Source organism: Podarcis filfolensis (assembly GCF_964270895.1).
Source record: "Podarcis filfolensis genome assembly, chromosome: 7".
Lineage (NCBI taxonomy): Eukaryota > Metazoa > Chordata > Lepidosauria > Squamata > Lacertidae > Podarcis > Podarcis filfolensis.
This window is the reverse complement of record NC_139603.1, coordinates 58,160,090-58,186,057: the sequence shown is the minus strand read 5'-3', so window position 1 is coordinate 58,186,057 and position 25,968 is coordinate 58,160,090. Positions and strand designations below refer to the sequence as shown.

Below are 25,968 nucleotides of genomic sequence, written 5' to 3'. Positions count from 1 at the left end.
TCAGATAATCCACTACTTCGATAGGAGGGCTGTCTGAGGGGAATTTCCTTATTTTATTCTAGCCTTCAGTGTTCCTCTCCTCTGTCTTTTTTTCTGGGTGATTGTAATTAGTTTTTTGCCTGTGTGTTAGGGTGTTTGTACTCGTTTGTCTCCCTTCGTCCCGATTGTGGATGAGGAGGTAGTGGTGGTGTTGCGGTGTTTGCAGTTGGGCTTTTGGGATTCTGGTGGAGTTCATTTTAGAGTGATTGGGCCAGGAGCTTGGCACTTCCTGTGTCTCCTCAGAGAGCAGGAATGTCGTTTCTCTTTCTCTCTCAGAGCTTGTGGGGGGGCAGTTTCCCTCAACTAACAGCCCCAGCAGCTCTAGAAGTCACATTTCCCTGCCCTCCTTGTCCAAATTGCAATCTCGTGGCTCCCTCTTTTTGACCATCTGTGGCAGCATGCTTTCTGCGAGAGAGAGGAGCCACGTCTGGCGCGCTGCAGACAGTTGGCAGTTTCCTACATTTTTCACTACGTACGCTGGGCAACTGTGCTTTTGAGGGACGGCATCTCCTCAAAGCACTTGGGACCATTCCGTACATTTTGCAAATCCACTCCATAGGGAGTTGTAGCTAATCGCTGCTTAAGGAGCTTCCTTCTATGAATTGCATGCTTACAATGTATTAGGCGTAGTCGCACTCATCACTCTTGGGGGGTCCATCTCCCCAAATATAGGGCTGTATCCCCTTGAGCTTATGATGCAATGGAAAGCTCTCTTCGTCCACCCCCAGAAGTCTCCCAAATTGCTGCGGACTCTCAGGAAAGGCCTGGAAGAGCTGAAACTGGAGAAGGGAATTGGGGAAAATCAGGTAGAGGGAGGCTTGCATGAGTGAAGCTTGGCCTTTCCCCCCACCCCAAATTTCCCACTTCTACTCTAGCCTCTGGAGAATCCCCCAACCTTCAGGAATGTGGGGTTTTTTGGGGGGGTCAGGAGGGCTGTGTGGAGAAGAGGAACAAGGAGTTCCCCTCGCGTGAACATCTTTTGGTCACACACTTGATTGGATAAAGGCTACTGTTGCTTTTCATCATTTTCATCCTATTTTGAAAAATAAAAACACACCATCTTTGAAATAACCCTAAGGGTTTTTCCACTCCTTATGTGGCAGTTGCGTTCACTGTCACTGCTTAAAACGTAGAGCTGTTTTTCAAATTCCTGAGTAACACTGAAGGTGAACAACGCTTCGTTTAGAAATCTAATTCACCTTTTTGGTCCCCCTTCCCCCAATGAGAGCTAAGTAATGCTTCAAAATCCAGTGCTCACCATAAAACAAAATGATGACTCAAAAATTTCTCAGTGCTGTGTTCTTATTTGAGTTCACTGCTTATTTATTCAAACAGTATCGAACTGTTCATAAAAGACATGTGTAAATATAATCAGCTTTCAAAAAGCTTTTATGTTTTGCAGAATGTTATTTGTTTGTTGAGAGCTTCGCAGTGAGCTTTGGTCAGTGATGTCTTTTCAGTGTTGGTCATGAATATTCAATAGAATTTCTGCTGCAGACAAAAGAAGCACCCTTTTTGTTTTCTTCTACTGCAAAACTTAGTCTTGCCTCTGGTATAATTGACTGAAGCAAATACTTTAGCCCAGTACTATAAATACAGTAATTAGAAAATGCAGTGATAGCTGAAGAATACCTTTAATAAAATGTATTTTTAAAAATCAGATAATTTAAAAGTACATAAATACATTGGGTAGAAAAACCTATAGAAGGTAGCATTATACATAAGAGTAATATTAGCTCACTGGGGCACAATATAACTATAATGATTAAAGATCATTTTAAAAGGCAAAGATACTCAGACTCTTACAAGTCTTATTTATTCATTTTATTTAAATATTTATAAGCTGTCTTGCTGGGCCAAGTCCAGGTTTCTATGGAAACCTGTGCTGTATCCTTTTTATTGATATTTATGGTACTTTCCTACTAACTTATGCAATAATAGATGACTGGAATTTTCATTTTCTGCTATGCAGGTATGTATGCTTACTAAACAGATGTTTTGAGGGACAGATGTGGTTTTTAATATTCTGTTGGGAGCTGCCCAGAGTGGCTGGGGAACCCCAGCTGGATGGATGGGGTATAAATACTAAATAATAATAATAATAATAATTATTATTCAATTAATTTGCATGGTTATATGCAGGCAACAGAACTGAAACAATAACAACTATATAGTTAGGAACTTTTATTATTTAGTCAGTTTAAGCAAGATGTGTATCTGAATGGTTTTGAAATCAGAAATGATCTTAATCAAGATTTGGCATATTGAAAATGGTCTAAACTCCATCTAGATGGACGGCCACCAGACCCCTTTTGTTCAAGGGTAGAAGCATGAGCTCTTCTCCTCTATCAGTAGTAACTAAGAGCTCATTTGCATCTTACTGCATCAAGCACCAATCTACATGTGATGCTGTGTAAAAGCAAAGTGTGAAGATGCGCATGTCCAAATACACAGTGGACAGAGAATTTCAGTCCATGTATGGGGCCCCATGTCTTCCCTTCATATAACTGCTGTGTACGTGCAGTGAACTCTATAGTGTCCCTGCAGTGCCACATAAAATGTGGATCCACCTACATAAAAATGGCCGTATCATAGATTAGTAATTGTATGACTGGAGAAAACAATTTCTAAAGTATCTGTGCCAATGCGGGAATATTTCAGAATAAAGGAGCAAACTAAAAGTGACAGGTGCCCCACCTCCTTTATTTGATATCCTGCCTCTTGTAGGATTCCTGCCCCCTCAAAGTGCGATTTTGCCACCCTAAACATTGTTTTTGGGGTGGGTTGTGATCCATTTGGATGCTTGTCTTGTTGCCCATGACCCCATGGATTGTGTTTCAAGTCATCGTCCCCATATGACCCCAAAACCTTAGGAGCTCCAGTCACGCCCAACCAATAAACAGAAAGAACACAAAAGTGCAATCAGCATTTCTGTTTGAGAAATATTGTTGATAAGTTCTAATATTTGCTGTTGCTGATACAAGAGGCAGGCAAGTCTGATCTTAAATGGTGTAATCAGACCCACAATGCAGCACTCCAAAATATCACATTTGTGGGGAATCCTAAACCTGTCCTAAAAGGAGGCAGGACTTCTAGTGAAAATGGGGCAGGGCACATCTCACAAGTCGCTTTTCGTTTGACAAATGGTAGTATTCTTCTTCTTCTTCTTTTATATGCTGCCCTACACACGCAGGTCTCAGGGTGGTTCCCCTGGTCTTACAGCTATAACTATTTAACATTTTCTTCACCTAATGCGTACTGTAATCTCCTTTTTCTGTAGTCCTACACTCACCATGGCACATAGGAATCTCACTGGGAGCTGTAACGTCAACTGTGGCTGCAAAATCCATGAATATGAACCTGTGTGTGGGTCAGATGGAATCACATATTTCAACCCTTGTCTGGCTGGTTGCATCAGCAGTGGAAATCATAGCACAGGGGTAAGGATATCCACAAGTACACAAACTCTGCTTCTCATGCCATGCAGAAAAACACTTAAGCAAGTAAGGTCATTACCCCTTTCTTCCATTTTCAATGCTACCCATCCCCAAACCACTCACTCATGAGACAGGCATTAGCTCAACAGCAGAGCACACGCTTTTCTGGCAGAAAGTCCCAGATTAAACCCCTGGTATATGCTGAAACCCCAAAGAGCCACTGCTAGTCAGTCCAGACACTACTAATCTAGATAGACCAATGATCTGACTTGACATAAGGAAAGTTCCTAAAGATACTGACATATAGCTTAACAGAAAATGACAGTTGCTCCTCTACTGAATGAGATCCCCAGCCTTAAGCATGGAAAAATATCTTCGACTGAAATAGGAGACCTTCTTCTTCAGACGTAATATTCAGCTTACAAGATTTGCAAAACCTTTTTGTGCTTTCACAGCCAAGGAGGGCTTCTGTTCTTCAAATGATCTAACCTCAGGCATTCCTTAAATCCAATTGCTATTATAGTCTTTCTGCCTTAAGATCCTGTTCTTCTAAAAGGGGAGGGTCTCCTTCCTTCCATAACTAACTGAAGATGTGTTAGTGCTCTTTTTAGAACACACAGAAAGGGTGGGTGTTTCCACTCAGGGAGGCAGTACATTTGGATTTTGCGAGCTATACTGATTAAACACCCACCAGCAAATCTTTTTCAGGGAAGCTGCTAGCCTGCCCCACACTAGCCAATCAGTAGCTGTAACTCAGTCATCTCCAACCCTGGTTTCTCCTAGATGTTACTGGGCTACAGCCCCCATCATTCCCAGCTCACATGGCCAATGGCCAGGGATGGTGGGGGTTGTAGTCCCAACAACATCTGGGGGGAAGCAAGGTTGGAGAAGGTTGTTCTAGCTAAATGGTTGTGTAATCTGCTACTCCCCCCAAGTTGCTCAGTGCTATATCCTTGTTTAACTATCCTACTCGGTCATCCAGCTCTACACCTGGCCTGATTTCCCGCTTGTGCTGCCCAGCTCTAATATTACATAACTCTACTTTGTCCTAACCTCTCCTGCCAGACCCACCATAGTGTGTTTAAAGAACTAACTTCTTTTGCTTTGATTTCTGCACTGACTTCTCTTAGACTCTAAAGTCTTTAGCAGCTCATTACTTCTAGCCCAGTATTTCCGAAACTTTTCCCTTCATGGAGCTCTTCAAAAATGTTGAGGGTCTTGGAGGACCACTCAATGGTTTTTCTGCTTGTTGTGGCAATTGTAATGGGCTGTGCTGGATGCTGCCTGCATTTTTATTGCTCCTTTTATTTATTGGATTTTATTTTATTGCATTACAATTTGAATTCCATATAAGCAATAAGCACTGTAAAAATACAGTTAAAAATCAAAATGAATGTTTAATGCAGGCATGCCACAGACCGCACAAATGAAGCTTGCTGATCACGTGTGGTCCACAGACCAGTTTGGGAACCTTGTCCTAGCCCACAAGGAACTGCATGATTATATAGGATGGAACTCCAATTTACCTCTGCAAGCACGTTTCAAACCTGCATTTGTGTAGGTAACAGGTGTGTGCAGGTGTTGTTTTTTAGGAGAGAATAGGAGGTGGAAGGGGGGAGTGCTTAATCATTTGCACTGATTCTTTCCTATAAATACCTGGCCCCTTCCTTAGCGTTATAAGACAACATAAGATCAATAAGTCACTTTCACTTTCCCCCTAGCTAGCGCATTGTGCCAATTCAATGGAAGCATAAAATACAAACAAGAAACCTTAGCATTTGATGCTCCTTGTCTTTGATGTTCCACAGATAAGAAATTATACAGAATGTGCCTGTGTCCAAAGCAGACAAGTTATTACACCACCGACAGTTGGACAGCGCAGTCAGCTGAGAGTGGTGATCGTCAAAACATATCTCAATGAGAATGGTTATGCTGTGTCTGGGAAGTGTAATCGAACCTGCAATACACTCATTCCATTCCTCATTTTTCTCTTCATTGTTACGCTCATCACAGCATGTGCCCAGCCATCAGCAATCATAGTAACACTCAGGTGAGAGGTGCCTGAATTATTACAGTTTTATTAGAGGGATAGTATGCTGTTACAAGGTTCTGGGGGTCTGTGTCATCTTCAACAGGATATGCCTTATCCTCATTTATATGATAATAGATATCGAGGTGACCCCTTTGATATATTTTAGTTACCGGTATATGCACCCAGTTCACAGAGGCACTTGAAGATAAAGTGTGAGAGAGGGACACGGTAGGAGTGGGCCATTGCAGATGAAACCACTTAATAAACAATCTAGGAGGGGATTCAGTCGGGAAGATGTGGATCCGCTGCTTTATTTGACCTCACTAGTTCAGAATGTATATGGTGAATTCCTTTTTAAAAAAATAATTTTAATGGGTTGAAGAAGTGGTGAAGATGATCTGTGATCTTCTCAGCTGGTTTGACACAATACTTCTAAGATGACCTAGGTCCTAGAAGTAGCATGGAAGCTACTTTTCTTTCTGGATAAATTCAGTCCATTTATTACATTCATCAAATGATACAATTTAGTAGAAACAGAATAAAAGTCATAAAAGGAATACAGATATCACAGAGGAAACAAAAGTGAGTCCTTTGCTGCCTTTGGCTTCCAAATTCTTGTTTGCCCTGAGCTCTCCAAAGTAGGATGGAGAGGCAATTTAATGGGGATAGAAAACAAAGCCTGACAAAAAAGTTGATTCAATCAGGATGCAAAGCTTTTTAGTTTGCTTCCTCACTTAAATTACTTTATGTGAACCTTTGGATTTGAGTCTATTAACTGCCGTGTTTGCACTTAACTCTGTGAATGCTTTTTTTGTTTACTAATATGTGGACTCACACTCTCAACTTATTCTCAATAAGGATTTTATTTTTAATTAAGAGAAACTGAAGGTATTACTAAATATGCCTTGCAGTTTAAGGCTTTAAAATACCATATGTCTTTTTTAGGTCTGTGGAAGATGGTGAGAGGCCTTTTGCACTTGGGATGCAGTTTGTTTTATTAAGAACCCTTGGTAAGTGTAGTCATGTAGGGGTAACTTACTGCTTCAGATCATATTATTTAGGAAAATCATTGTAAAAATACGTAATTGGATGGAGTTAAATTTGAGACACTAGTTTTGGCTTGGAACCCAGCTGAGTAAGTTGCTTTGCTACATTTGAACCCACTTATTGGTAAATATCACCCACAAGATCTTTTGCCCCTTCTTAAACTTTAGGTATGTGTATTTTGCGAAGTATTTTGGCCTTTGCAAAGCAAACCGGTTTTATTATGCAATTGTATATTAACTGTTTTAATCTGGGAGTCAATTAAACTTAATCTTCCTGTTTATTTCAGCATACATTCCCACTCCAATTTATTTTGGAGCTGTCATTGACACGACCTGCATGCTGTGGCAACAGGAGTGTGGTGTGCAAGGCTCATGTTGGGAATACGATGTGACATCGTTTCGTTTCGTCTACTTTGGTCTGGCTGCTGGCCTAAAATGTGTTGGATTCCTGTTCATTTTCCTTGCCTGGTACTCCATTAAATACAAAGAAGAGAAGCTGCAAAGGCAGATGTGGAGGGGCTCATCTATCAACACAGTGAGTGAGGTGGTGGGGAACACCGGAGCTCAGCAAAACTATGCACGGACTAGATCCTGCCCCACTTTTAGCTCTCAAGGCGAACATACTGAAGATGCCGGTCCGTCACTAGGGATGCATTACATAGCGCAGACCTATCCTGGCCCCCTTACAGAAGCAATAAATGCCCCAGATGAAAAGGTTTCAGAAGTACCCACTCCTGAGATATAGAGCCCTTTGGTAACCTCAAATTTGGTTTGTTGGTCAGTTTTTAAGTATGGGGCCTTTGGAAACACCCGTGCCTTCTTTTTCTTAACCTGATCTGCAACAGATAACAAACCAACAAAGCTTAATGCACAGAGCCATGACCTGTCTGAGGGCTGGAAACCTCAAAACAACCCAGGTAGCTCTTTCTTCCCTTTTTGGGAAGGGAGTTTTAAAACATGTTTGTAAGTATTTCAGCTGTGTCTGTTAAATCCCCAAGTTCCAGGCAAGTGTTAAAAAGTGCAGAACTCAAGATTGACAGAAATGAATATCCAAAGTTACAAAACAAGTAAGGTAATGCATCCACAACTCCTGGACTGGGGAGGAGTAAGTATTTATTTTGACTTCCGTTTCAAAGCACAACTAAAAGCAGTCTCAGCTATGCAACTTGGATTGGATAACTTTTTTGTTCTGTGTATCTATTTTCCCTCCAAATTTCTCAAATCATCTGAATTAGAAAAGAGGGCATTTTTGTTATATTTTAAATAAAGAGTACTTGAAACCATAGAACAGTTAAATACACTGGGTATGGTCTGAAATTCTAAGGCATAATAGTTTAAACCTGTTCAATTCATTTAATTCTAGCATGACGATGTAGTATTTTTTAGTTTAGCACAGAGAATTATAACCACCAGTAATTTTAGTATTAATCCGTAGTAATATTAAAGTGTTTTAAATATGTGCATAAAGAGCAGCTCGGTATTTGTATATTCTTGCAACAAGGAGATAATCTGCCACAGATACTCTAATACTGCTTTCACCAATTCCACACCCAAGCTATCTTGGAATGAATGGACACACACAAAAAGGATGACCTTTTGGGGTTGTGGCAATTTGAGAAGAATCTCACGTTAATTATAGCTGGTGGAATTGCACAGTGGTTTGCTTATTTTGTCAAATGAACAGATCGCCATTCACATATCTCATCATGCACCAAGTGTCATTCTGAGTATGTGATAGTGCAATTAAATGCCTGTTTTGCCATGTGGCCTGCTGTAACGCGCACTGAATTCTTTCCAATTCCCCAAGGGTGAATTGTTGGGCAAGCGATGCTTGGCTGTAGGACAGCCAGAGCTGATCTCCCCTTGCTGCAGTATTAGAGGATACATGTGTACATAGGTTCCAAGGTATGGAGAAAGGTATGGAGATTCAAAAGCTACATATATAATAGTTGTGTGATTCTTCCATCTTACAGTTGGGTGGTTTTTTGTGTGCCAACCAACCAGAGGTAGTCTAGAGTAGAGCACTGTCACTAGGACAAGATGCTTAATGCTTTCCCATCTTTACTCAAAGATTACACCCTTCAGCTTCTCTCATGCTGTTCTCCCTCTTGTCTTTTCCTGATAGGTGGGGCAATAGCTTGGAAGGGCAGTGGATTTCTGAGTGGGCATATAGCAAGAAGGAAGAGTTAAGCAGCTGTGCCTGCTCTTCCTCCATTTAACTTGGTTATTTTTTTACTTTATATATTTTAAAACTGTTGATGGAAAGAATCACACAGCTAAGTGTTGTATATAGTTTGATCCAAAGTTCCAGGTTTTCTTGTTTCGTTCGATTTAAATTTATCAAATTTCTTTTGTTATGTATTCGCTTTTGTGGGGGTGTAATTCCCAGATAGTCTATGTAGTATATTCCCAGTGAGATGAAAAAGGCTTCTGAGTGTTCGCTGAGATTGTCGTTTATGTCTTGGAAGTACTACAGGCTGTGCTGTTATTGTATCAAGGTATTTGAAGTCATGAAGGATTTCTGTTGTGATGGTTTTCCTTCTTGCAGTTAAAGAGCTGTACAGGGAATTCTGTGCATGCAGTGGGATGTTGTAATCCCACTTTGTGGATGCAGTTGTCAGAGGTTCTAGGCATTACAAAGAGGAAATATGAAAAGGACAAATGTTTCAGGCCACATTTCTAGCAGAAGAAAGCATTAAGGGAAATACTGTGAGAGAAAGTAAGAAGCATGTGAGTTAATGCGCATATAAATGCTGCTAGTGGTTGCTATGGCATTGTGCATATGCAGTGCAGATCTTCAAAACCCAGTTTGCATTGATGAACATGTAATGTGGAAGCATAGTTAGTGATGGCAATGGATTATCAGAGGCACTGTGGTTCTGAAAGGTTGAGGAGGCACTCATGTTCATGAAGCTGGCTTCTGATTTTGTGGTTTGCAGGGAGCCAGGGTTGCATATGAACCAGCAGTAGACCTGTATTTCAAGGAAATGTGTTGAAAATGCAGGTTTCAAGTCAAAGGGTAAATTGCCCTTCAGTCAGCATTTTCCAAGTGGTGTGCATGTCTGTGAAGATTCATGCTCAAGAGACCTTCACTGTCACTGTGATTGTTGAAAGCGGTAGCAGGAGGTCTGGTCATACAACTTAATTGCTTCACATTACTGTTCTTTTATTGGTCTTCTTTGATGCCACCCCTTTCAGATGTGGAAGAAGGGGGACAAGTCTTTTAGGGGAGCAATGTAATACTTCAATTACATTGAACCTCCCCCCTCCAACAGTTAAGTTTTAAATATTTTGATAACATTGTATATAGTGTAAATGGAAGTAGAGAGCCGTAAATATTAATGTAAATACATGTTTATAGTTGTAGCATTAAGCATATTTATACAAACCTAATATTGCCTCAAAATCTTCAAGTTCTTCTTCTTTCTACAATTATCAGTGTTGGTTTTACACCCTTGAAATCTGAAATGTTATCCAAAGTTGCCTCCAACGTACTGCATTAGTCTGAGCTTATTTATTTCAGATCATTGTGTCATTTATGTATTTATAGTGTGCGTTACTACTCTTGTATCCTGCAATACATTGTCATAAAACACAGGGTGTAAGGCCAGGACTTGTTCTAGGAGTGCTGTGACTGAACACTTCCAAAGCTCCCCACCCCCTTTTAGTAGAGAAAATAATGAAAGATGCAACAGGATTACCTTTTGAACTAGATACATACTGCCCTGGTGCTAATGTGATGAAGTAATTCTTTCTCTGGCATGAGAATATTTCATACAAGTTTAAATAGCTGCATGTGCTTGCCTTCTGAAATTCTTATTGTTGTCTACAAAAGTGCACATAATTATTGGTAGGTTGGGCACACACTTCTGCTCCACATGTTGGTTGCTTGCCTGAAGTAGTACAAAATTTAAACCAATATCTTTAGGTACTTTAGGCATGAAGCATCAACTGTTACTCATTCTCTGTTGATCTGAAAATGTTCCTGAAAATTCAGGAAAAGGATAGTAAAGACACTGTGCTTCAGTTTTGCTAAACAGATGTGATAGGCAAGTTTTCAAGGTTTCTGTGGCAGACATAAAACACATATATTGGTCACTTGATATTCCTTCTAAATAGCCCCCACAATCATTTGGTCAGGTTAATACTGAATGAATATGGCGCTAGTGTCACTGGAGACAGTCAAACTATACCTTTTGGCTTCTGAACTTTAAAAAAGGTAGTACTTTGCTGCTGAACAGAGCAGTTAGCAAAGCTGTGCAGTAACCACATATGTTTGAGGCTTACTGGAAATATGTAGTAATTCTACCTGAGAGGAGAATTGCAGGGATTAACTTAACTAGAAATACTTCAAAAATATGCAATTTTCAATCGCTGTTAGCTTTTTAAATACTTGGCTACTTCTCTCTCTTCCAGGCAAAAGGGACATTGCCGCTGGTTGTACTTGCATGCAATGGTGTGCCCCTCTCCTCCCCTTGTTTCATTTTTAAATTCTGCAAAGTTTCATCATAAGCTGACTACAAACCATGGATTATGATGCTGGTTTTGTTTTAAACCCAAGATTCCTGGCTTAAACTAAATTGCAATGCTAAATCAAAACTTTTTAAAAATGAAACATGGGGAAGAGGCAATAAGCTTCACTTGGACTCATGGAGACCCATTTCCGTAGTGCTAAACAGTGTTCCTGAAAAGAAATATATGGTATTAATCAAGGGAGCAAGCTAGTGAAAAAGATTATACTGCATAAATGGTTTGTTTTTTTAATGTGTCCAACGGGAAAGTGTTTAGCTGCTGTGCCTGTGGTAACAAAAATGCAATTTGATGGATACAGTAGGTTTCTTTTTAGTGAAGACTTTTACTAAGACGTCCATGGAACAAATAACAGTTTTCCAAAGCTATGTGCAAGGTCCTGTAAAATAAACATTATGGGCAAAATTTGTTGTAAACATCTCTTTGCAAGTGAACCCCTTGGATACTTCAACATTTTGAAATAAAAATGGCTTGTCAGTGTGTTGTGTTGCTGTACATTCCCAACCTTGAATGTGTGGGTTTGCGGATCTCGGTCGCAGGATGGAGCAGTAGGTGGCTGGTGGGTGGCTGGTACCCACTGAGACTGATGGGGCAGATGGGAGGCATGACATGTGGTGAGCCACAGGTTCTCTCTATCCCCTTCTCTAGAATGGCAAAGTCTAAGCATATACAGAACAATAAAAGGAGTTAGTGATGAAAATTTCTAACTATTATAAAGGCTCTATTTTTTTGGGGGGGGGAGTTCCTCCTCCAGCCCCTTACCACATGGAATTATGTATAATTAATTGTTGTCAAATGAGTAAAGTACAGATGCCACTCCCACCACATTGCTTTCATCTGCCCATCTAAATTATAGCTATGTGCTCTCATCTAGTGAAGTTGATTGGTGCAGAAGTCTCCTCTGTAACAGGATGTAAATGTTGTTTTTGGGAATTGTGCTTGTTCAGGAACTGATGCATTACAAAATGTGAAACTCAATTTTAATGAGTTTTCCCCCTTTTGCTGAGCCGATTAAACTCCACATAAATTTCGGTCATCAGTAGGTGCAATGTGGAACTGTTACCTAAATGACAAAAAACAAAACCCAACCTACTAGTTTATAAAATGCAGAGATCAGGGCCACCAGACTTCATTATGCTGGTGGTTTTGACTATTTAAAAATATTAGGAAAGATGCCCACATATTTGCAGAGGCTGTGTGTGTACTGCAGCAGAGCAGGCTGTTCAGTAGTGTCACAGTGACATCCAATGGCTGGTAAGGAACAGCAAACAATTTTCTGCCTTCTGAGGCATGTGAAAGAAGTGTCCTATATTATTTAGTAGCTGTAAGAGTGAAAATTGAAATAAGTGATGCCTTTATTGCTAGCCTGTCTCACACTACTGAGTTTATTCCAGTCCTAAATAGTGGCAGACTTTTCTACCACAATAAAAACTAGTTGTTTTTATTGTTCTGTCCAACTAGGATTCTATAGAAGCATTGAACGGTTATTTAAAATGGTTATTTAGAAGTCCCACATAGAATTAACTCAAATCTGCATAAACCTATTAATTATCAAATTTAAAGATTTTGGTCGGCTATGCTGGAATATAAGCCGGAATCCCAATTCTGAACCTACCTTGTCATCAGTAGATGTTTTCAGAGATTTCATAATACTTTAACTAAATTGGCATTCTACAAATTATACTATTACTGTGTAACTATTGCCCATAAACATACAGTAAAAGTGTCCAACTCACAACTGAGCATAGTGAGTGGTCTTCACTATTAGCTTACCTTAACACCAATGTAAAGTTTACTTAATACTTTGTCTTCAGTAATTGACGTTTGAAAGTATGGAAACATTTGCTACGTTAGCCTTATGAATTTTTGGTTTCACTCAAATTTTTTTTTTTTTACTATGAAACAGGTACAGGAACTCTTTATTTCAAGAAATATTGCTTCTAGACTTCACCGAAGTCAGAATTGTTCTATAAAAGTATTGCAGAATATATAATTTTTTTTTTACAAGAACACAGTTTAAAGTCTAATAATGGACACTCTATATACAAACAGCATCATTCATGCCCATAAATACGTTTGTTCGGTCATTCCGCTCATGACACACACATGATTAAACACCTAGTTAATGTCAACAACTTTACAGAGTCCATCACAAGCTTTTCCTGAAAATTATTAAAAAGCCTACTGAGCACCAGGAACACGCAATTGTCAATTTTAACCTGTGTTATTTAAAACAAATACTTTTTAAACCCTATTTCCATTACCACACATAAAGACATGTACTCTCCTATAGATCAAATAACACAGAAATACCACTTTGCTGTATTTTATAATTCAAATGTTGTGGTTCAAAAGAACCTCTAAAAATGTTTGGCAAAATCAAGCAACGAACTTATACTCAAGAGTTTGTCTGCAGTTACGTACCTTCCGTGTCTTCTAAATCTATGGTTACCAATTTTTTGCATTCAGCTGTTTTGTTCTAAAGCAGTCCAATCCATTAAGTAATGTGGGTCGTATGGGAGATGGTGCTTTTCCATCTTTTTGAAGTCACTGGAGAAGCCCTTGTCTATTCCACAGGCACCTTGGAGATTTCCTGTGTTTGAGAAGCCTCTGCATTAAGATGTATGGCTATAATCCAGCATTCATATGACTACATAGAGAGAAGGCCTCACAGTTGTGTAGTCTCCCATTGGGATGAGTAAAAATCTGAGTGACTCTCCACTATACCCTTCCTAAAAAATGCTTACTGAACATGCTGGTATGAAACACTGCCAGTGGCATATTTGTATAGGCACATTTTTGCATAAACCAGTCCCCTTCTTTGGATGAGAGTTCAGTTACAAACAGAGGTAGCTGACCCATGGTCCTCCAGATTTGGACTTCACCACACAACATCTCTGACCCTTGGCCATGTTGGCTGGGACTGAGGAGAGTTGGAGTCCAGTAACATATGGCAGAACACAGATTAGCCTCCCCCGTTCTAAACTCTAAAACTTATCTGAGTAGTTTCCGAGCACATCAAGGCTTGTCTTTGCCTAATGAAAATTAAGCTTCCTTTCAAGCAAAAGAAATCGAAAATTTGAAAACCTTAATTACTTATTAGTTTCCTTATACATTGAAATCTGAAAATATAACACCTTCTCTATTACATCTTTTGTTAGCTGCTTCTTTCTGAGGAAAAATTACCATAAAATCAATTTGAGCATAGAGGCTTAAAACCAAACATTGCTTTCTGCTCAATGTTCAGATAATTGGTTTTCATAATCCATGCTGCATATTGCTTATGCTACCAACCTACTTTATTTTGTTGCAATTACACACTATTTAGCAAAACTAAGAACATGTACCAGATTAATAAAGGCTATGGCACACAGATGATAAAAGTGCAATATAATTTTACTCTTATCAGTATGAAATTTCAGTGGTTAATTAAAAAAAAAACCATGATTCAGGGAGCTTAAGTGGACAGAAACATTCATTTGTGGTGAGCCATTTGCGTAACAAGAAGACAAATGACTCAAAAGACTAATTTGCAGGTGCCTTTATACTGCAGAAAATCAGTGTATCACTGCAATGTGACTTTCTTTTTAACACTGGAACTCTGGCTCCTTCAGTTACACTTTAAGAGTTTGTGTATGTGTATGCAGAGCACATATCAAGGTCTCATTTTGCTAAAAAAAGTTAACAGTAGCAAAATTTGGAATGTCAGTTGTCATAACTACTACTATTTGCCAACTAATTAATAAAGAAGAAAGAATGTGTGGTTTACCACAATCTAATCTGAGGAGAGTGGAGATGAGGCACTGCCTTCTACACTTAGACGCTGTGAAGCATTTGGAAAATGTTCCCTTTTTTTCAACGCCCTCTCAGTTTTATGCTGCATGATGAACTGGTGGATTGCCCCTGCATTCATGGGAAGATAGATTTGCTCTTCAAAAATATCTTCTGCGGAGTCACTGTCTTGGGCTGAGTCCTTCTGAAGAATGTTACTGGGTTGTAAGGTGAAGCTATGGCTAGACTCAAGCTCTGTCAAGTCATTCCCACTGAAATCTGTTTCAATACGAACTGGTTCTTTGGTCTCCAGCCACGCGTCGGCTTGGTGACTATTCCAGTGTGGTAGGTTTGGACTCACGTTTGCAGGAATATCATTGCTTAATTCAGGTTTGCTCTCCTGGCTTAACATAATAGAGCTCAAAGCCAGTGTCCCCAAATCTGTAGGCATAATAGGCTGGGCCTCTTGGGCTGTCAACCAACTTGAACCTTCGTCTGATTCAGCAGAGCTCATATCTAGCAAGGCAAATGGTGTGGATGATTCATCCAAGTACCCACTGGCATAAGTAGCCTGAGTCTTTGCTCTTCCATTTTGCTCAGAGTAACTGTTCAGCAGTGCAAAGATCCTATCTACATCCTTCAAGTAATTTGTCCAGTCGTTAGGACTAAGTCTGTAGTCATTTCTGGCTTCGTATAAACTTTCATTCACACTGTACAAATCTTCCAGTCCTTGCCAGTTGACATTTTCCATGAAGATTGGCAACTTAGCCTTCCCATCCATGCCATAACTGTCCTCTGCTAAAAGAGAAGAAATGAAACTGTAATTAGACTAAAGTTCAGTATTGATTGTGTTTGCTACCACTGTCCTGACTCAGTTCAGTAGCTCCTTTTTTTCATAACTGCAGCATGTCGATTGGTTATGGAAAAAGATAAAGATCACACATTTTTTCTTTTAAAGAAAGTGTGGGGACACCCACAGTGAAACACCCCATATTTTACTTATAGATGGGGAAAAGGCACTTTGATCCAAGTAGCAACAATCGAGAAAAGGAGTCAGAAGCATCCCACAATCAAAGCAGGAGTGGTATTCAACTAAGTTCTATGGACAGCAGACCCACTGAAATTAATGAATTTAAGTTAGTTGTGTTTACTATCTTCACTGGGTCTACTCTGAGTAGGACCAGCATTGAATACCATCCAATGTGTGCATATGGGATCAATGAACCTTGCTTGTTTTCCAACTCTATCAATAATAATAAAGTAATGAAGTAAAATACTTATGACGACATTGTGGTTCCAATAAGATGCTTCATGACCTACTACTGTTTCTAAACTGTTGTGCATAGCCAAGTTACTGTACATTTTCATCTTTAAAAAGATGGCAATGATGTGGTATCAGAAAAGGGGGGTGCTATAATGCAATATAAGAAAACACTGGTGCTTCTAGTATATCACAAGTAAGCCTGTGGATTTAGAGAGTAGAACTATTACTGAGAACACTTCATTGAGGATACCCAGGGAATCAACATACACATAACAAAAGGGAAACAAATGTTTGTCCTATACAATAATGGCAAAGTCAACTACAGAATTATGAGGGCTATGCAGCCAATGAGAGGCTACTGAAGAACAAGAGTAAGGTATCCATGTACCAAAGGTCTCTTCTGTTGCCATCTTTTACTCTACCCCAGGTAAATAAACAATTATTCAAGTTTACTGATTCAAAACAAATGTAGTAAGGCCCAATGTCTTCCTGAAGTTTTTCTAACAGTCTTGAGTATTCTCAGGGTTCCTCATCTCTGAAGATTCACTCAAGTACATATTACCCAACAGGTCTTCTAGCCAGGCTCTGATTATGTCCAAATCTCCATGGCTTCAACAATGCTACGGTATGAGGTGCTTTCAGACTACATACGTGACAATGCAACTTTTCACTTGGGTTACAGATTCAGGAAATGCAAAAACACATTTTTCGTATCACTTGTGAAAATGCCCTAAGTGGCTGAACATCCTGATCAAGGTCCAAATCTTGAAAGCCAGTACCTACATACTTATAACTTTACAAAATACCAATTCATAAGGGGAGTTAAAAGTCAACATTTATGCAATTGTATGGGATATGACATGCAGAGCTGAAGTATTTTTAATTGCCGTATCAGCTTCGTTGCTGCTGACGATAGCAAGAAGGTAAGTGTATTTATAATGAAACATTCTGAAAAGACCAAAATAACAACAACAAAAATGCTTCCATCATTGAAAAATGCATCAGAAATGGGAACCTCAAGAAAGAATGGCAAGTAGAAGCAAAAAGTAACTGGCATAATCAAAAGAGATAAAATATTGACCCAATGTATTTGGACCATCTTCATGGAAATTTAGAGAAACAAATATCCAACATTTAGATGTGCTGTTTCTTCTTTTCTTACCGTATGATATCCAAAACTTGTTGGATCAATAAACATCGCTTTTGAATCCCACTTTGCTTTTTCTCTTCTACTTCCAGTTCAGTCATTATAAACAATCAAGATTTGAATGGCATAGATTTTTAAAAAGTGACAAAAGATTTGAATGAATTCCCCTTTGTATAAACCGAATGGCTTGAGAGGGAGCAAGATTGCACCCACTGGTTGTGCCCTTGGTGTCCATGTGTTCAGCATTCATGCACAAGGCTGATGGCAGGTGAAATATTCTGGTGGTCACTGACCTCCAGACCACCCTGGGGGTGTCCCCAAGTAAGTGTGCCAGGCAGCAGTGAGGGGTTCCTTTTTACTTTTATATATATATTTATACTCAAGCGCCGTATTCTTGGGACAGAAGTGGTGAGTGGCTGTATGCAATTTGCTTAATGGTGTAAAGTGATGCCAGCAACTGCTGCCATTCCTGGCGGCCCCAGCTTCTGCCTGACCGTGCCGACTCTGGGCCTGACACTTACGTATAGGTGAGACTCCTTGTCCCAAGGTTCCTAATTGCATGAAGACGCCTTCTGCAGATATGTCTGCACATGCATGAAATGCCTTCCATAGGTTTGCTAAATATGTAGATGTTGTGGGACCAGTGGGTGCAGTCTCATTCCCGCCATTGTGCATCAATGAACACGAGCAATGCTATTGTAACATGAAACAACATACAGTACTTTCAGAGAACTATGCCGTGCCTTCCACTCACCCCCAGCCCCCCGTACAAGGATGATGAGTGAATTTCCTAAAGCAGGACTAATGTAAAATGAGCTGCATGAAGTCTCAGTGTGAGCAAAGTTAAATGTACAGTGGAAGATGTAAAAACCAGTGGCCAGGTGCAGAACATCATTAGCGCTTGCATGCAGCAAAAGCTACGCAATGTGCGGGATACAGGCATTAGTCGAAATGGACCAGGTCATGCAATTATTTGGAAAGAAGCTGCTGAGGAGAATAATAAAGTGTGGATACCTGTGTGGATCATAGCTTCCTCCATCTTTATTTCCTGATATAGGAAAATACAAGAGTAACTTTTGTTAGTGTTTAGATTTGGTAAAAATCATTCATAATGTAGCTTTCCATGCACAGCATCTACCTCCTAAAAAGAAATTTATCGTGTTATAATTAGGTAAAGCGACAGTCCAACAAAGATACCTGGTAGGGAGTGTACTAAATAAATCAAAAAATAGAAAAAGTGATAAAATTGTAAGAAAAGGGAAATGTTACATATTATTATTATTATTATTTTATTAATTAAATTTTTATATCGCCATTCTTCTGAAGATAAAAGGGCGGTTCACAACAACAAAAATACAAAACGAGAACACAAAATGCATAATAAAGCAATAACAAAGCTATAACCCACTCCCACAAACACCTTTAAAAGGCCATAGAATGTTAATCAGCCAAAGGCCTGGTTATAGAGAAACGTGTCTCCCTGGGGAGAGGATTCCACAAATGGGAAGCCACCAAAGAAAAAACCCATTCTCCCGTTGCCATCCTCCAGACCTCTTGTGGAGGAGGCACACAAAGAAGTGTCTCGGGTGATAACTGCAGAGTCTGGGTGGGTTCATATGGAGAGAGGCAGTCCTTGAGGTATTGCGATCCTGAGCCATTTAATGATTTATAGTTCAAAACCAACATTTTGAATTGGGCTTGGAAAGTAATTGGCAGCCAGTGCAGTCAGGTCAGGGTTGGTGCAATATGTTCAAACTGTCTTGCCCGGGTGAGCAACCTAGCTGCTGAATTCTGTACCATCTGAAGTGTCCGAGCTGTCTTCAGAGGCAGCCCTGCGTATAATGTGTTGCAATAACCTAACCTAGAGGTTACCAGTGCATAGACGACATAAGCGATCCCTGTCCAGACAGGGGCACAGCTGAGCTAACGGAAGGCATTCTGTGCCACTGAGGCCACCTGAGCCTCAAAGTGACAGCAAAGGATCCAGGAGTACCCCCAAGCTACATACCTGCTCATTCAGAGGGAGTGTAACCCCATTAAGAGCAGGCAACCTCTCATCCACCCAGTCTAGAAAACTGCCCACTTAACAGTGCCTTAGTAACTGGATTGAGCTTCAGTTGGCTCTCATCCATTCCACTACTGAGGCAAGACAACAGTCCAGCACATCCACTGGCCTTACCTGCAGATGTAAAGGAGAAATAGAGCTGTGTGTCATTGGGATATTGCTGACAACATACTCCAAAACTCCAGATAACCGCACTCAGCTGTTTCATGTAGATGTTAAGCAGCATAAAGGATTAAACTGAACCCTGAGGAACCGCATATTGGTAACAGGAATTATTATTGTTTTTGCAAAATTTCAGAGAAAGATTTCCCTGGAACACGGCCCACAACCCCTAATCACATTACAGGCTTCAGATTACGAAAGAGTAACATAATTCCTTATTTTTCCAGGGAAAATGGAGAGCTAAACACAGGGGACACGGCTATGTACTTTCTCAGTGGGGTTTGATGCCCCTTGGTGGGCTCAATCCCAGGACAAATTCTCATTTGTTCCATTGGCAACCCAATATACGTATTGGACAGATACATATAAAAGCAGATGGTGACCTCAGGCCTTCTCCCAGGCCCAAGGGAATACCTGGTGAAGAGAGGGCTGTAAGATTGGTTTCTACTAATATTTTGAGTGACAATGGAGAAGATGCATAAAATGAGCACACACACACACCCTTTAAGGACTCAAAACTTCATGTCCTAACAGAGCAGTTCATTGGTACAGTGAAAAGAAGAATCTGAGCACAAGGCTGCATAGAATAAACCTTTCCAGATGTGTTTTGGAGGACAAGTGGAGTTATTCAGAGAAGCGGGAGTAAGTTTGCAATGTTCAAAGGCAATGCCTTCTTCATTATTGCTTCACATTTCCCAGGCTGACTCCTTGCATTGAGGGAGCAGGGGAGATGTCAGGCTAACAAAAAGAAGAAATCATATATACATGCAGCATAGTAAATAATGCAATTAACTCTGCCTGCTTTTGCAATTATTATGCAGTTTTCCTGTAATATCTGTGTACAGCGAGGTGTCATATATTCTTCAGCTGCAAATCACGTCTAAATGGCTAAACATATTGTAAATACCCCATTCTGATTATGCTTAAAATCATTATTTCTCTAGGTGTTTCACAGACCACTTTAACCATTCCTTGTAGTCATTAAGGGTTCAGGGACGGAAACAACATTAACAACCCAGAGTTAAGCATCATTTGTTATTACCTGTGTCAAGCCCCTTGGGTCTTGGATTGCACTGCTTATAACCTTGACAACTTCGTAGCTCCATTAGCTGTATGTGTAGCTGGTTCAAGGTGCCTCTTTCTACAGTGTGTACTGTATTTGTCAGCTAGACACAGGTGGGAGGGGAAAGGGGGGAAAGAAATGTTATGAGTGTCTGCAACTGCAAAGGGTGCAATACTCAAATGACTGAAGTCTATACGCTTACATGTAAGCCAAGCTTTCGGGAACCACCATAGCTCAGTGGTAAAAGCATGCAGCTTTGCACGCGCAGCAGGTCCCAGATTCAAACCCCAGCATCTCTAGGTAGGGCTGGAAGAGTTTCATTTTCCCATGAAACATCCCAAAGTAATTAACAATAAAAACAAATTTTAATCCACTATAGATGGAAACTGGGATAAGGATCTCCACTTAAAAGGCTTGTTGAGAATTGAAGGCCTTTAAAGAGGTGTCGAAAAGACAACAAAGATGGAGCTTAAATGAAGCGTAATGGGAGGGGCAGACATTAAACACACATTTACCTGGTAGGGGTCTGTGTTCATGTCAAAATACTCCAGGAATCCTGTAGCAAACTCACAGAAGAGGAAGTTATGTGTTTCATTTAGTGTTCGTAAGCACCAGTAAGTGTTATTGTTTGAGCTTGTACAAGCACAAAACGATCCCACTGTTGGGGAAAGGGGAAAAAAACTTAATCAGTATTAAGGAAGCAGATATTCAATCCAGGAAAGGCAATTAGCAGTGACCAGAGGAGGAATGACTGCTGGGAGGAGCAGAGAGAGAAGAAAACGCCATGGTACACCTGAAGCAACCCAACCAGACGCCTTCATCTGCCCCAGCTGCAACAAAACACATCTCTCCCATATTGGTCTCTATAGCCACAGCAGGTGCTGCAACCTTCCAGCAGCCCCAAAGCTGCACTCCTCCATTGTCTCCCAAGACAGATGGATGCCAACAACAAAATTATGCATAGTGCAAGGTGCATACCATCTCTCTGGATGCAGTCTTTCATGCGTTAAAGGAAAATGGTTTGCGTGTTCAGACCCAGAGACCTCCCCCTAAATAAACACACATTTGACTCAAATTTTAGTTTTGGTTTTTGGCAGAATTTAGGCCACAACTTTATTAATTACAGAAAGTGAGTGGTTGCATAGGCTCTGGTTCGACTAGCTCCCTGCACCCTTGCAGGTAGCGCTGACCCAGAGCTCTATCATAGGTCAGCCAAGGGTGAACACCTGAGGTAGGTGGAAAGCCCAGGAACAGACTATGTTCACTCCCCAGATGCTCCCCTGGACTCAGGCACAGGCACAATCCCCTCTCGGGGGTTGACCAAACCAAGCTGAGTCCCTGGATTCCTTTAACGGAATACCCTTCACATAGGGATGGCGAGACTGTTCTCCCATCCCTATCCGCAACCTTACAAGTTGTGACAATTTGCTACACAGCAGGCGAAACCCAAATGGCAACAGCCAATCAGCCAAGTGGGGAAAATTTCTGCTGTGCCCCTGTCCCAACGACAGACAACACACGACGGCATAGCAAGCTCAATCGCAAAATGCCCTAAATAGGGAGAGGTGGGCAGGTGTTCAGATGCACGAGCTGAAAGAGGGTCAGGTGCTTAGGTATATATAGGTCCCTCAATCCGTTTAGACTGCTCCCCATTGGCCAGATTAAACCCAGCAACGAGGGACCTACCAATCGGGTGTTGTGGCTGTCCAATATACCCACCCACAACCAGGAGGTCAGTCTCCAGGTTTCACTGCAACACGGGCCCTCTTTTAGGGAGGACACGCTTTCGGAAACATGACTGCATCCAGCACCTGGAAGTGCACACATATAGGGCTGTATTTCAGCACCTCATGTGCCCTGGGTAGGCAATGGTAATTCCGACAGCACTGCTCATCTCCGTGGGAGGCACAGATTCCAAGCATCTCCCACTTAACTTTTAAACTTTGCAGCACCAACCATCTGCTTCATAGGAAGCATCTTTGCACTGCTGCTGCCGCACACAAGATCTCTGGTTCAGGACCATTAATTTTAAATTCATTTTCACAATTTTCTTTAAAAACAACAACAACTGCATTACACAACGATAAATGTAAGTTCTGAAGTTCAAGGTTTGAAAAAATGCTTTTTGCGCAAGAAAAAAGAAGACGACAGAATGTCTCTGCAGTTTACAGGTGACCCCATCCACATTAAGCATTTTTTAAGGGCCACTGGTTTCAAGGAGAATGGGAGAAACACTATGCTTAAATATCTCCCATTAAAATCAAAGGGACTAAAAAGTGCTTCATTGGATCACATCTTTTAACCCTGAATAAAAAATGGCGGTTAGAAAATATCCCACATTTACAGTAATTAAAAAACTTATTTTCATGAATTATATGCTCTTTCATAAATATTCAGGATTCTGGAATAAATAATCGCTTAAGTGATCCTGGCACTCCAATAAAAAACTTATTTTAACAATAAGAAATGTTGGCTGTATGTAACACAGTGAACAACCCAGTTATACATGTGTTTACGGTTGATGGTGGGAAGGCAACACTGACACTGACACAAACATTAAATTCTATCCAGTGAAGTCAACCTCTTAGTGCAAGGACCTACGCCTATGCAATGGGACTTCCTTTCCCCCAGAAGAGAGGTGGGGCAGGACATGGTGATGTGTGGAGAGAGGAAGTCCCACTGCAGAGCAGGTGGAAGTCTTGTGTTAACAGGATGTTTTTCACTGGATACAGCCCAAAATCTTACTCTTGAATATTTACAACCTCAAAGGCAATGCTTTCTTTAGAGGAAATTGCCACCATAATCTATTGCCCCTGTGGAAGATTTTAGATCAAAGCACACTTCATTTTATGCTTTCAGTTTAAGAATATGGTTTCCATTCTTCACCAGTTGGAGACTTGTCTCTTCTCTTCTTCCTCCACACCCCCAACCTGGTGTTGCTTCTCCTTTTTAATATTGCTCTCTCTTTATCTATACATGTGTGGGAAGACCATGTACTTGAAGACTACGGCTGCAATTCCATGCACAATTATTTGGGAACAAGCACCACTGTCCTCAGTGGGACTTCTGAGTAAGTTAGCAGAGAATTGGTCTGGCTACACCTAGAACCATTCAGGAATGATTCTACTGGGCAGGTTCATAATGTGGGAACAGGTCAAATAATGGAACGCAAACGGGTAAGGTAAACAACTTAAAAGAGGAGTAAGCTATCGCCCAGGTGGGCTCAATGAATAATTCAGATGAGACAGAAAGTGGTATCTCCAGGATACCAGAATCCTATAATAACAACAACTATTGTGCATGCTCTGTGGTCCCATAACCTCATCAGAAATTTGAATGTGCCTGTATTCCAATTTCTATTTCATTTTTGGCATTAATTTAAGGGGGAAAAAACCTTTAAAAATATTAAACTCATTAAAATCCAGTTTTAAATACAATTTAAATTCAATTCCAGTTGTATTTAAAATAAATAATTCAAAAAAAACACAAGAGTATATATAAATCTCCCAACACTGCAAGAGCTCACACCGACCCCTGAACCCCAGAAACGAAAGTGGTTCTCACAGTTCCAGAATGGTGCAGTCTGCCAGTGGTTGTTATCATGTGTAAAACAAGTGAGTCCAGGAAGGCTGCATTCGTCTCCTTTTTTCTGGCGCTTTTTCCCTTTCCTTTCTTTCCTTCTCCTCCGGTTCTCTTTGAAGAGCTGAAGTTTACCATCTACCTCTTGGGCAGCTTCCCTAGTCAGATTCAAGAATATTTCATAAACCAAGGCTTAATCCTAACAGTTTTCGTCAAGCACCTACAATAGATTGGAGTTCTCATATAAGCAAATCAACATGCTTAGCAGCTGGAGGGAAGAAGTGGATTGTTTCAGGACTGATTTTAAAGGTCACCTCCCACCTGTGCTTGCTGCCGAAATCCTCTTCCCTGAGCTGTGACTCATGTGGCAGAGAGTAATGCTTAAATGTTCTTGCTACATGCACTAATTTACATGCAGATAGCACACACCAGAGTTATTTGTATCAGGGCTGTGCAAAGCGGGAGTTTATATGGTCAATAAATTACGTATCTGTACCATATCTGTACCATATGGCTAAAAATGACTTTGCACAGGCAATCTTATAGCCAAACAGCCAATGACGTACACAAATATAAATAATATTAACAAACAATAATACATAGCTTCTTAGAAAGAAAGAAAGAAAGAAAGAGGGGCTTACTTGAATGGATGAAGGTGACTTGTCTTAAGCTTTTCTTGACCTTTAACCCCCTTTTCTTTATTGTAATAGCTGTAATGAAATGTTATGACAAAATGAGGCTTCACGGGAAACCAGCACTTAAAAATGGAAGTGTGGCTATTAGTTTCATTCCTTAAATATTTGTACAGAGATTACCCCACCAGCTTTTAGATAAATATAACTGTTGGTAAAAATGTTCAAACTCTTTATATCTTTATATATAATATAAAAGATTTCAGTGTATTCTTTACCCAAAGGCCATGAAACAATCAATTTTAACCTTAACCAAACGAAATACTCAGATATTATAAAGTCCAAAATGTTGCTTCAAAAACTCCAGTAGGATCACTTATTTAAAAATTATTTCAGAAATGCAAATTACTGTTCTGTGTGGCACTCCATAGAAGAAGCATTTCAAGCAGAACCAGATGAAAACATGCTTGAAGTTTGGCCAAAATGTATGACTGCTATCTTTATGCTTTATCCCATTTTAACCAGAAAACCAAACCTTGGGAGTTATTACCTGTTCCCCCAGATACATTGATTTTCCACCTGGAATTATGCAGATGAGAAAAAGAAATGCCCTTACCTTTTTTTGCTACAGTCACAGTCCTCAGGTTTTCGTCTTTTTAGATGTCCTCTCACTTCTCTTAAATTCTTAATTTTATCTTGGAGAGCCTCAATCTGCAAAGTTAGTTGCAGGTTTAATAAGAATTTCATTCAGTACTTATCAGTGCAGCAAAACGTTGCTACTAACAGACACTGAGTATTGCCAATGGTCATATTACTATTTTACTATTCATCATTTGATAAATCTCACACATTGCATCTACAATGATAGCTGCTTTTTACCACTTGGTGAACTGACATCAAGAAATAATTATTTGTTCAAGTCCACATAGTGATATTATTCAAGCAGATATTTGAACCTAAATCACCCGGTTCCGATTGTGATCCTTCACCCACTGGTACGTTTTGTGAGATTTGCATTTTGGTAAGATACCAGCACAGGCGTTTAATAAAGGAAAATGACTTCAAACCTCTTTGTCAATGTAGGCTTTGTGGTCTTTCCAGGCTCTGGCTGATTGGTATAGTTCCCTCTCACAGTGAATAGAGTCATTTGGAAGAATAAAACACCTTTAAGTGGAGAAATGGAGAAAAGAAAATAGGGGTG

The 25,968-nt window shown here is 40.2% G+C and overlaps 2 protein-coding genes across 15 annotated transcripts in view; one reads left to right on the top strand and one right to left on the bottom strand.

Moving 5' to 3' along the window:
- SLCO5A1 (solute carrier organic anion transporter family member 5A1) overlaps positions 1–11,564 on the top strand; it is a 63,141-nt gene extending 51,577 nt beyond the window's left edge. For all 4 annotated transcript variants that reach the window (XM_083623250.1, XM_083623252.1, XM_083623253.1 and 1 more), the window contains 4 exons: positions 3,320–3,479; positions 5,285–5,526; positions 6,454–6,518; positions 6,842–11,564. In XM_083623250.1, coding sequence (XP_083479376.1) covers positions 3,320–3,479; positions 5,285–5,526; positions 6,454–6,518; positions 6,842–7,299 — 925 coding nt within the window. In that variant the 3' untranslated portion in view covers positions 7,300–11,564. The remainder of the gene's footprint in view (positions 1–3,319; positions 3,480–5,284; positions 5,527–6,453; positions 6,519–6,841) is intronic.
- Positions 11,565–12,947: 1,383 nt separating this feature from the next.
- SULF1 (sulfatase 1) overlaps positions 12,948–25,968 on the bottom strand; it is a 115,283-nt gene continuing 102,262 nt past the window's right edge. For 6 of the 11 annotated variants that reach the window (XM_083623233.1, XM_083623227.1, XM_083623231.1 and 3 more), the window contains 7 exons: positions 25,835–25,931; positions 25,384–25,478; positions 24,777–24,845; positions 24,121–24,293; positions 21,072–21,214; positions 20,536–20,659; positions 12,948–15,653 (listed from right to left, as the gene is read on the bottom strand). In XM_083623233.1, coding sequence (XP_083479359.1) covers positions 14,860–15,653; positions 20,536–20,659; positions 21,072–21,214; positions 24,121–24,293; positions 24,777–24,845; positions 25,384–25,478; positions 25,835–25,931 — 1,495 coding nt within the window. In that variant the 3' untranslated portion in view covers positions 12,948–14,859. Of the gene's footprint in view, positions 15,654–18,280; positions 18,315–20,535; positions 20,660–21,071; positions 21,215–24,120; positions 24,294–24,776; positions 24,846–25,383; positions 25,479–25,834; positions 25,932–25,968 lie in introns of all 11 variants that reach the window. The other 5 variants (XM_083623236.1, XM_083623228.1, XM_083623237.1 and 2 more) reach the window with 3 other exon arrangements.